At 38.8% G+C, this 12,460-nt stretch overlaps 1 protein-coding gene across 17 annotated transcripts in view; it reads left to right on the top strand.

Annotated features, from left to right (window-relative positions):
* LOC139456225 (RIMS-binding protein 2-like) overlaps window positions 1-12,460 on the top strand; it is a 316,067-nt gene that overhangs the window by 154,072 nt on the left and 149,535 nt on the right. For all 17 annotated transcript variants that reach the window (XM_071237818.1, XM_071237829.1, XM_071237826.1 and 14 more), the window contains one exon: window positions 2,238-2,357. In XM_071237818.1, the coding sequence (XP_071093919.1) occupies window positions 2,238-2,357 (120 nt within the window). The remainder of the gene's footprint in view (window positions 1-2,237; window positions 2,358-12,460) is intronic.

Below are 12,460 nucleotides of genomic sequence, written 5' to 3'. Positions count from 1 at the left end.
CATGGATGAAATGCCATTTGCGATTGATTTCTTCTCCGATATCGACATTATTTCTGAAAGGAAACTCACCTGTTAAAAGAGGCCTACAAGTGTGATTGATCATGATTTCATGCACAAAATATTCCCATTTTGTTTGATGAATGTGTCAGCTTCAGCAATTTGGAAAGCTGAAAATGATTATTTACATTTTCAGAAAGGAATCACTTTAGTAAATTACCCCATTTAAAATATTTAGTGTGGGGGCCAGACATAAAACTCCTTCTTGAATTGATGTTAATTCATCTGATGTGAATATTGTGATCTTAATTCTGTTGCACAGTGAAAGAAATATGAAAATTGTTTTGTACTTAATGAGGGAAGTTTTAAAAGTTCAACCTATGTTACCAGGGAAACGGAAAAACATTGGAATACATTCTTGAAATTCCTGGTTAGAAATGCTCCCTTGTGTTAGTCAAAAGATGCGGCTTAACGTACCAGTGGTCAGACTTGGTTGTTTGGTGTCGTCATTCCCTGGGAGTGTTGGTTGTTGTAGTATCTGGTTGGTCTTCAGCAGCCTATGATTGTCATAATTCAGTTAAAAAAAGATTTGATCCAAACTCACACACTCTTCAAAATAGTGGACTTTCTTGGGTAATCTTGCTATTATGGCTTCTGACCGTGACCCCATGAAGATCTGGGTAGGTCTTCAGGAACCCATTCTTGCAGTAAAAGGTGACTGGATCGGGTGGTCAGGCTTGCTGACTTGGTTAATGCATGTCATCGATCCCAATTGCATGATCAATGCTCTTGATATCAATCACTGGATTGTCTGGTCCAGACTCAATTACTTACAGACCGCTGTCATATGGCTGGAATATTGCTGAGTGCGGCGTTAAAGAACAAGCAAAAAAAAAAACCACTTACAAGTTGTCTTAAGGGGAATAGTACAAGGCAGACTAAGAAAGAATTTGAAGGTCAAAGGTGATGTTAAAGGTCATGGGGGTCACAGACACATAATACTACATAATCTTCAGCACTGTGAAGATCTGTCTTTTTCTGGACAAATCTTATGAGTTACGTATTTATATAGACAGAAATCATCTCTCATATTTTTATTATTGGACATATCAATCTTGTCCTGTTAACTGGTATTTTATTCTCATTATGTTCATGCCTCCTATATCACCAAAAGTGATGTATTGTCAGTACCCTGAAGCAGAAGTATGTTTATTGATAACTAAAAACTAATAACGATAATTATTTGGATACGATCATTGTGGCCTTCAGCCAGACATGGACATTTGTTGTTTGGTATGTAATGAGATATTAAAGAAAGTCATTCTCAAAAGTTCATCTTTTTCAACTGCTATTGAGATAGAACATCTCCAAATGGGGAACAAAAATAACCAGATATTTCACAATATCCTGTGTAAAGAGCTCAAAAGATTGCTGGACAGAATTCAAATTTGACATTTTGTATTGGTTTGAAGCTTCGGTGAAAAAGAAGATGAAAAGCAGCAGGGTCCGTGTTCATCCTTATCAAAGACCAATACACTCTTCGTCTTCAAAGATAGTCTTCAGCAACCCATGCTTGTCGTAAAAGGCTGCTGTGCTTGTCGTAAGAGGCGACTAATGGGATCGGTTGGTCAGGCTCACTGACTTGGTTGATGCATGTCATTGTATCCCTATTGCTTAGATTGCCCATGAAGATCTGGGGTAGAATATGTCTTCAGCAACCCATGCTTGCCGTAAAAGGCGACTATGCTTGTCGTAAAAGGCGACTAACGGGATCAGGTGGTCAGGCTCGCTGACATGGCTGATGCATGTTATCGATCCCAATTGCGTGGATCGATACTCATGTTGTCAATCACTGGATTTTCTGGTCCAGACTCGATTACTAACAGACCGCCGTCATTTAGATGGAATATTGCTGAGTGCGGCGTTAAACAACAACAACAACAAAAACAGATTGATGCTCATGATGTCAATCACTAGATTGTCTGGTCCAGACTCGGCTATTTACAGACCTCCATCATTTAGCTTGAATCTTGTTGAGTGTGGCGTTAAACAACGAACAAATCATATCACAGCCGTGATCATTGGTAGAAGAAGCTTATTGTACAGCCGTGATCATTGGTAGAAGGTGCTTATTTTACAGCTGTGATCATTGGTAGAAGGTGCTTATTTTACAGCCGTGATCATTGGTAGAAGATGCTTTGTTTGTATGGTCCTCATGAGTGTCCTCGTTGATATTGCAGGTGGTGCAACAAGGCGACCCCGAGAGATCTCGCCATGTTAAGGACCTCGAGGTCAGTAATCAGGAACTTCAGCAGGAGGTCCATGAGCTAGAGAAGGCAGTCCAGAGAACCAAGCATTTGGTAAGTGTCACATTGTGTGATTGCATATATAGATGAACCATTATAAATATACATTTCAGAATGGCAAACATTTGCATAAAGTTCAAACAACAAACTGTCATTTGCACATTGGTGCCACCTTTAGGGTCAACTATCACAAGACCTGTGATGATCCAGGTTAGAATAGGCCTTAAGCTACCCATACTAAAAGGTGACAATGCTTGTCGTAAGAGGTGACTAACGGGATCGGGTGGGCAGGCTCACTGACTTGGTTGATGCATGCCATCATATCCCAATCAGTGCTCATGATGTCAATCACTGGATTGTCTGGTCCAGACTCTTATTATTTACAAACTCCCTGGAATATAACAAACACCTATCACAAGAGGGTGTGGGCCTTTCAATTTTCATAATGAGCTTTAAAATGAGATGATACCGTAACTCCCCTTATTTATACCAGACTCATCTTTTCTTGCATGAGTTGTCTCATGTAGGATTCATGCTTGCACTTTTACTTTTGATGATGCCAGACTTCACATGATGCCGAACTTTATTTGGACATTTACTTCACCATGGACTTTTTCTCAATCTTTAAACTTTAGCATGCCACATCTTATATACACTTTACAATGACAAATGTCTCTCAAGAACAGGGCGGTCGGGTAGCCTGGTGGTTAAAGTGTTCGCATGTCACACCCGGGTTCGATTCCCGACATGGGTACAATGTGTGAAGCTCATGTCTTGGTGTTTGCTGCCGTGATATTGCTGGAATATTGCTAAAAGCGGCGTAAAACCAAACGCACTCACTCTCCAGAACAATGATAAAACAGATAAAATGCCAAACTCAATATAATGCCATGACCAATTTTGGCACTTTTGGACCAGTCGTTTATAAAAGGGGGTGGTGGGTCGGAGGTTTTTGATGTGCTGAAGATAATGACCCTCCCACAATGCTTGTCATACTTTTTTTACCCTCCCTGTGTCGTTATATATTTCTTCTCGATCCCTCCCTCAATAGACAAAGTACACATCACCATATATATTTTATTATAAAATGACCATAAGGATATGACCCTCCTCAAATGTGTGTTTCATTATACCCCACCTCAAAGTGGAAGGGGGATGTAGGAATGGATGCTGTCTGTCCTTCCTTCCGTCCATCCGTCCGTCCATCTGTCACATTTCGTTTCCAGTAGAACTCAAAAACCCTGAGAGATATCTTATTCAAACTTGGCACAAGGATAGGTCTCGTGGTGAACTGGTGCCTTTCCATAGTTTGGGATTTTTGCAAAAATTATTTTTCCAGTTTCCATAGCAACGACTTTGACTGAAAATGGTGGTAGTGCTTGTGTCTGGGGCAGATCTAGATAACCGTACAATATTTCTTGCCTTGCACACAACCGGACATGTCATATTGGCAGGGGATAAGGGGACCCTAGGGACCGACAAATTGTTTGGGTGACCCTCTCCTGTTGATTGCTGATTCCCTCTGACACCCCCCACCCTGCCACTTCCCCTTTTAGGGGGCACGGGTGGCCCAGTAGTAGGTGCTGCAATTCGATGTGCAGAGTTGCGTCTCTTGGGCACGCCAGAAACCTATGATTGTGGGTTCGAATCCCGGTTAGCCCCGATTATGTTTCTAGGTTTGTCAGCACCATACCCGTGCTCGTGGGTTTCACCGAAGCAGTAAACGTCTGAGACCTGCATCACTTTGAGCTTTCCTCCCAAATTAAGCTTACACGCCGTGATATAACTGGAATACTGTTAAAAACAGCGTTAAACCCAACTCACACACTCTTCCCTTATAATAAGTGAGCTGTCCTTAAAGAGGTTGGAGTTTTTGCAACAGGAAGAAGTTGGTTATAAAACCTATATGGAACATACATGCGCCTTGGACTTTGGAAACAAAAAATGATTCCTCAGGGACTTTGTTGTGTGTTTAACACAGAGACCGATTCCTCAGGGACTTTGTTGTGTGTTTGACATAGAGACCGATTCCTCGGGGACTTTGTTGTGTCTTTGACACAGAGACCGATTCCTCAGGGACTTTGTTGTGTCTTTGACACAGAGACCGATTCCTCAGGGACTTTGCTGTGTCTTAAGGAACTGCATCCATTAGGCTTAATCACCCCAGCCTTAGCAAACCCATGACTAAATACCGGTAGAAACTCTCTCGCCATCAGGGTCAATACAAAGGCAGTTTGTTACACGTTATTGACTAGCAGCTACGGTTATTGCATAATTAAGATATTATGCTTGACGACGTAAATTAGCTTTACGGTCACTGAGCAACAACAATTCATGCGATCAGCAGGGTTATCATTGCATTGTTTATGGTTTATTTGGTAAAGCAACGGCCATGTTTGTCTTATGCCATACTGTATTAAATCTGGTTTAGCACAGAATGATTGCAAGTCAGTATGACGACAATTTGAGCATGTACTATTTGTCTGATGACATCTTTCCAACATGATGGTATTATCATGATGTAACATTTATACTAAGTTTTCCTATAATAATTAGATCCACATACAGTGCTTTTAAGAGTTATCATGGTGTAATATTTATACATCATTTCATATAATTATAGTTTAGCAAGTAATACTTATCATCAGGTAAAATCCATATAAAATATCAGTAGTTTCAGTTATAGCTTTTTAGATAGATGCTAGCCTAAGGTAACGAGAACACATCTTCTAGACACGCTATTCAATAAGACAAAAGTTATGTCTTCATAGTTTAATAGATTTAAAGCTTTTAGATAAATACTAGCCTAAGGTATCAAGATCCAATCTCCCAGACATAATATCCAATAAAACAAAAGATATGTCTACATTGTCTTATAGATTGCCTTGAACTATTTTTATTTAAGTAAATCTGTCATCACCTATATTAGAATAACATTCAGCAATTACTTCAATTTAGACTCATTAAGCATTAGGATTAGCCCCCATACATTTATTGTTTGTGTGCAGACATGTTATAAGTATGACCATACTTTGAGCATGTACTATTCGTCTGATGACATCTTATCAAAATGAAGGTATTTCGAGCAAGTACTATTTGTGTGAAGACATGTTATAAGTATGATCATACTTTGAGCATGTACTATTCGTCTGATGACATCTTATCAAAATGAAGGTCTTTCGAGCATGTACTATTTGTGTGAAGACATGTTATAAGTATGATCATACTTTGAGCATGTACTATTTGTCTGATGACATCTTATCAATATGAAGGTATTTCGAGCATGTACTATTTGTGTGAAGACATGTTATAAGTATGATCATACTTTGAGCCTGTACTATTTGTCTGATGACATCTTATCAATATGAAGGTATTTCGAGCATGTACTATTTGTGTGAAGACATGTTATAAGTATGATCATACTTTGAGCATGTACTATTTGTCTGATGACATCTTATCAATATGAAGGTATTTCGAGCATGTACTATTTGTGTGAAGACATGTTATAAGTATGATCATACTTTGAGCCTGTACTATTTGTCTGATGACATCTTATCAATATGAAGGTATTTCGAGCATGTACTATTTGTGTGAAGACATGTTATAAGTATGATCATACTTTGAGCATGTACTATTTGTCTGATGACATGACATCAGTGTGAAGGTGTTTCAAGTTGTGCTCTGTATGTGAAGACAGTTATCAGTGTCAAGGTACTTCACACATGTTTGTGTGACGAAACTACATCGTTTCATGAAGTTTCCCCTGGAATCCACAGCAAGGGCGGGTAACTCTAAATCATAACTCACCTTAAGTCTTTTACATGTACGAACATGAATTATATCGGGCAATTTAAAATATTAATAAATACAATATATATATATGTATATACGTCATGTATATAAATTCTTTGAAATTTATCCAAGCAGCTTAATGTCAATGAAAAACATGCTGAAAAGTGAAAATGACTGCGAAAAATATTACATGACCTGTAAGCACCATTTTCCAAGAGGAGGGTCAATTTTATCAACGAGACAGCCTTGCATCTTCGGTCCATTTCCGAAACTAACAAGGCATGGATAAACTACGTCAATTGCCATGCAATTTCGTACAGTTACGTAAGTGGGGGATTAAGTCACAGTTAGAAGGCAATCAACCAGAAACAGGCATCAACAAGCGTGAGATAAACAAAACCAGTTCTATTACCACTACCTTTTATTCCGTTGCTAATTGGGATGAGATAAGGGTGATTTATACATCTAATGCCTGAATTAATGAAGGATTGAGATTGATGAAAGGTAGCGATAATTGAATGGCTACAGAACAGATTACACTTGGCAACAGGACGAAGCTACAGAAGATGGAATGTGCTGGCGACCCTTACTGTTGAAGACATTCCCTTTGTTGGTTTAACCTTTGGGATTTTGTAGGATGGAAAGAGTCTGATGTGGCAGACGTTGTTGAAAAGAATGGTAACTGGTTTGAGATCACCAAGTGAATCTGTTTGATATTTAGATGGAATGTTTTCATTTACAATAATGTCGTCTTTGGCCACAAGAAAATGACCTTTAAGATGTTTGTAACTTGTCTACTGTTTTTCTTTTGTGTCAAGTTTTGTCGTTTTATTTAAATGTGGTTTGTGGAAATGATTGTGTATGACTCTTGCGATATAATTTCAAAGACTGTCGGATGACTCATGCTTAATAGTTGTTCGATTAGGTCACAACATTCAAGGCCCTTGGTGTAGCCTTCATGGTAGGCATGTGGAGGACGTTTCCAAATTTGATACATCAGTCACAAAAATGAAGCCCAATGCAATTTCGTATTTTTAAACCACGTTCCCATTTTTTTTCCCAGGTCAACATTTGACTTGCCTTTGCATGTGTTTGTGATGAGTACACTGGTGGGACAGGGTAGGCTCACCTTTCCGTGAACATCTAGTATCATCACTGTTTGATAGTGATCATACGCATGCTCATGATATGGTCGGAATCGTACAATCGGATCTGCTTTCAGCAGAGATTTATGATTAAATTGGGATTTGTTCTGTCACTTTTTTTTTATTGTAAATTCAGATTAGGTTTCTCGTGAGTATTTGCATTAGTCATCAAAAAGACTGTAGATGGATTAGAGCTTGACATGATGGGATTATTCTTTAATATTAATGTAATCTATAATGTAATATTTTTTGTCAAAAAGTTCAGAGTATCAGGGATGTAAGAGATTGTTTCCAAACCTTTGATTCATATGTCAATTTAATTTTCCAGTTTCTTTAAAGCAGAATAAATGGTCAAGAATCAGGAGACAAAAACATGACATTTTTTATCCCCCTGCTTACAGATCAAAGAAATGTCATGTTCGTTACACATAACACTGACACCAGGCTTTAATCTTTAATGGCATTGAGTAGTAAAGTTCAAGATCTTGTCAAGCTTCGTTTGAAAGCAATGAATAGAGAACAGATTGGTGCCTTGGTTTTGTGTCCTGTTTGTGTTTTGTGTTCTGTTTGTGTTTTGTGTTCTGTTTGTGTTTTGTGTCCTGTTTGTGTTTTGTGTCCTGTTTGTGTTTTGTGTTCTGTTTGTGTTTTGTGTCCTGTTTGTGTTTTGTGTCCTGTTTGTGTTTTGTGTTCTGTTTGTGTTTTGTGTCCTGTTTGTGTTTTGTGTTCTGTTTGTGTTTTGTGTCCTGTTTGTGTTTTGTGTCCTGTTTGTGTTTTGTGTCCTGTTTGTGTTTTGTGTTCTGTTTGTGTTTTGTGTTCTGTTTGTGTTTTGTGTCCTGTTTGTGTTTTGTGTTCTGTTTGTGTTTTGTGTCCTGTTTTGTGTTCTGTTTGTGTTTTGTGTCCTGTTTGTGTTTTGTGTTCTGTGTGTGTTTTGTGTCCTGTTTGTGTTTTGTGTTCTGTTTGTGTTTTGTGTCCTGTTTGTGTTTTGTGTTCTGTGTGTGTTTTGTGTCCTGTTTGTGTTTTGTGTTCTGTTTGTGTTTTGTGTCCTGTTTGTGTTTTGTGTCCTGTTTGTGTTTTGTGTCCTGTTTGTGTTTGGTGTCCTGTTTGTGTTTTGTGTTCTGTTTGTGTTTTGTGTCCTGTTCTTCAGGAGTGGTGAGGTAAAATTGGGTTGAACGTCGCGTCCAAGATTATTGCACTTACATAGCGACGTGCATGCATGTGTGTGTGTGGCTGCTTGTACTAGTCACGGCAGATGCCGATCTGTAGTGCTAGCTCACTGAGATACCATGCTGCAGTTTAACATGAATACCCCACTCAGACACAGTGAGTAGGTAACTGTCTGTACTAGCCCGCACTGATGTCGGTTTAATAGTGCTAGCCCACTGAGATACAATGCTGTTGTTGTAACTTCAATACCCCACTCAGACACAGTATACTGACGCCAAGCCGACCAGTCCTTGTTTGAGCCACTTAATGCCGACCACCAGACAGGGTAACAACAAGTACCATCTTTAACGTCTTTTGGTATGACGTGGCTGGGGATCGCCCGGACCTTCCGCTCTCCGGGCAGACGCTCGACCACTAGACAACGGTAGTCTCTGCAGAAGTGAGTGAGTGAGTGAATTGGGTTCAATACCATGAGGGCTCTGAGTCAACTTACTGTCAAACAGTCAACTACATGGGGATGGGCAGTTGCAATAATTGACCTGGCTGAGGTGAGGCAAAATAGGTTCTATGTCACATTCAAGATTATTCCACTTACATAACGACTTGCATGTGCAATGTCTTTTGGTATGACACAGCAAGGGATTGAACCATTGACCTTGTGCAGATTAATGCTCATGCTGTCGACCTCTGGTTTCTCTGGTCCTGAGAGATGATTGTGAGAAAACTGATCAATAACATTCACTCACTTTTGGCAGTAAAATAGAAGTACTGAAAAACTGTACTTCAATGAATTGTTTATTAAAAAAAGGAACTTTTATTAGGTCATTTTTTTAGGTTGCTGTGAGATATGGTCTTATGAAAAATTAATAAGCAGATTTTTATTGAAATTACTGCACAGGGAACACGGCCAAAAGATTTAGAGAAATTACAAGAAGCTGATTTGATTTTAGAGAGAAAAAAATCTTTTTAAATCCACATGGGAAATCATGAAGACCACATGGCGAAAGTACATCATGCTAAATTACGGCTGCAGTCATTAGGCGTACATTTCCCACCGACTGAACCAGCCATGTACTGAAGCTCCTTCCCCGTTGATGTATATTTCATGCTGTAGATAACATGTTGAGTGGATATCTTGAGATGCCATGACTACCCATTACATACCGTCAGGAATTGGAGATTTGAGACCCGCTACAGGAACTGAGGCCAATTACTGGTATTGATGTTTAGTGCAGTTCACTCATGATCAAAATTAGCTGCAGTAATTTTTGCCAAATCAGCAAAAAATAGTTTGGTATGTATGTGATGGTATTGGTGATGGTATGGGATAGGGATGTATCATTAATGATATGTTGTATCATTAAGTAATCATTGTACAATTATGATCAAGTTATATCCCAGAATGTTTTTGCTGAATCTGCACGTTTGGTGTGCTGTCTGGATAAGGACCTGTTGATAGGGATGTGTCTTTTAGAAGTGAAGTTTGTCTTGTAGGCGTCCTTGTTGTGTACTGTTCTAATTAAAATAACTCAATTAATTTTCCTGAACAATCAGCTTAAAATATTTCGTGATATTTCTGTTTTATAGAATCTTATCACAACCATGTTGGTTGGTTGGTTGTTTTACGCCGCTCTCAGCAATATTCCATCTATATGACGGCAGTCTCTAAATAATTGAGTCTGGACCAGACAATCCAGTGATTGATATCATGAGCATCGATCAACGCAATTGTGATCAATGACATGTTTCAACCAAGTCAAGCGAGCCTGACCATCCGTTCCCGTTTGTCGCCTCTTACGATAAGCACAGGGGTTGCTGAAGACCTATTCTACCCGGATATTCACGTGTCCAATGATGCGGCTTAAAGCAACACTCACTCACTCACTCACTCACTCACTCACTCACTCACTCACTCTCGGGTTTGAATCCGATTTTCTACCCAAAATCAAGATCCTTGGTCTGCCCCCATGTGCAACAAATTGGTATGCCTACGAGTGCATCATGTAGGTTTTGCTCCGCTCACCTGAATAACACAATTTGATATCGGTAAAATGCTCACGCAAGTGGCTATTAAACTCAAGTAACAATCTGAAACACTGTCTGTCCCACGTAGAGGTGTCTGGCTCATATCACAACTGTCTCTATCCTTGCTCATGAACCTGATTATGTAAGGCTTTGTCTGCATGTGGAAATGTAATCAATGTAAGCTTGATTCTTGGTATCGTCGAGATCAATGATTCCTGTGATCAGACGTGCGTCTGTAAACGAAGGGCCCACATTCACAAAGCAGTCTTAGCACTATTTTGATTATTTTCATGCTTTAATATGTGCTTCCAATAGTCTTGGCGTTATGATCGCTTTGTGCAGGTGGGCCAAGGATGGTACCGGTATGTTAGGAAAATCTGCTTTTCTGTAGTGCTCTGATTACTTCCGTCTTCAATAACCCTGTTTGTCATAAGAGGCGACTAACGCGATCCAGTGGTCAGGCGGGCTGACTTAGTTGATGCATGTCATCATATCCCAATTGTGTAGATTGTTGCTCATGATGTCAATGTCAGTCTGGTCCAGACTCGATTATTTGCAGACCGCCGTCATATAGCTGGAATATTGCTGGAGTGCGGCATTAAACAACAAAGAAACAAATTTCAGCAATGGTCACTCCTTTTGTTTTTTTTATGGCAAAGTGTTCATTGGCAGATTAACAATAGACTTTGATGAAAGGATCCAGACCACCATTACAAGGTCAGAAAGGGCAGACAACTTATTGTAGTTTAATCTGGGCAAGTGTTTTTTTCAATTATTGTAAACTCACCCAGTACAAACATATAATTTGACATGAGGTCAGAATGTTATAGTTTAATCAACCCAACACATTGATGTACATTAATCTTTCATTAGAGATGCACTTTGTGTGTTTGTCATCATAGCATGTTTTTTAGTGAATCAACATCCAAAGAATAGATGTAATGATTATTTAATACTCAAATCCACAACCCAGACTCACAAGCTCTACCAACAATGCCTTCAAAATCAATGTAGTAGGTGTTACAGGACATTTGACCCTTGTGAAATTTGACCTCCTACATGGCCATGTAATGATGTTGTATTTGAACATTTATTTGTCAAATGAGTTTATAAAACAATAATCAGAAGAAATAATATCTAAAACTAGTCATCAAATAATATATAAACCTCATCATCAATTATTCCAGAATGATAAAAGTATTTGAACAGTTTTGAAAACGGTTCATTATTTCACAGGGAACAAAAATAGGTTTGTACTCATTGTTGGCTTGATTGACACAGGCTAACTACACCAAGCTAAAATCCTGTGACAGAACAATGCATGTCAGTTGGCTATAAACAAACTTGCTGCTTGTCAGAGAAGAGGCAGGGTAGAAGATGTGTTTGGCTGACTTGATATAAACTTAAGGGTGTGCGTTCAATAGTCACGATGCTCGGGGTAATAGATTTCCGGCACACCGTTTGCAATGCACAAACAAAGGTAAAAACATAGACATTGTATATGTCAGTGTTTACACTGCTCAAGCAAATTAGAGATTGCCAAGGTTACATATACATTTTGATATTTACTGATATTGACATAGGGTCTTGAAATAGTTCTTTTGAAATTTCTCACGTCAATAATTGGGAAACATGGAGAGAAATAAATGAAACAGAAATTTAATTTGCCATGGTTAATGTGTCATATTACATCTAGCCTTCAGTCATGACAGGTGCTTCATTGTGGAATACTTGGACAAACATTCATAGCGTGATAATTGACTGTGTCACTTGTTCCCATGGAGATATTGGTAATTTTCACATTTTCATATTTTCCAAAAATCGATTATTTTTATAAAACGCTTTACAAACTAGGTTTTTGAAGAACAAAAATTATGAATTTTAATGATCTTGACTTTTCATGTATGAGAATTCCTAAAATTCCATCAATTCATAATTTATGGGGGGGGGGGGGGAAGAGGTTATGTGATGTGGACAGGCCAGACAAAACCACTTTACATGACCTCTTTTGAAAGACCTTAAAATGTACAG

This window comes from Haliotis cracherodii, unplaced genomic scaffold, assembly GCF_022045235.1.
Source record: "Haliotis cracherodii isolate W230 unplaced genomic scaffold, xgHalCrac1.p SCAF_11, whole genome shotgun sequence".
Lineage (NCBI taxonomy): Eukaryota > Metazoa > Mollusca > Gastropoda > Lepetellida > Haliotidae > Haliotis > Haliotis cracherodii.
This window is presented reverse-complemented; position numbering and strand designations above follow the sequence as displayed.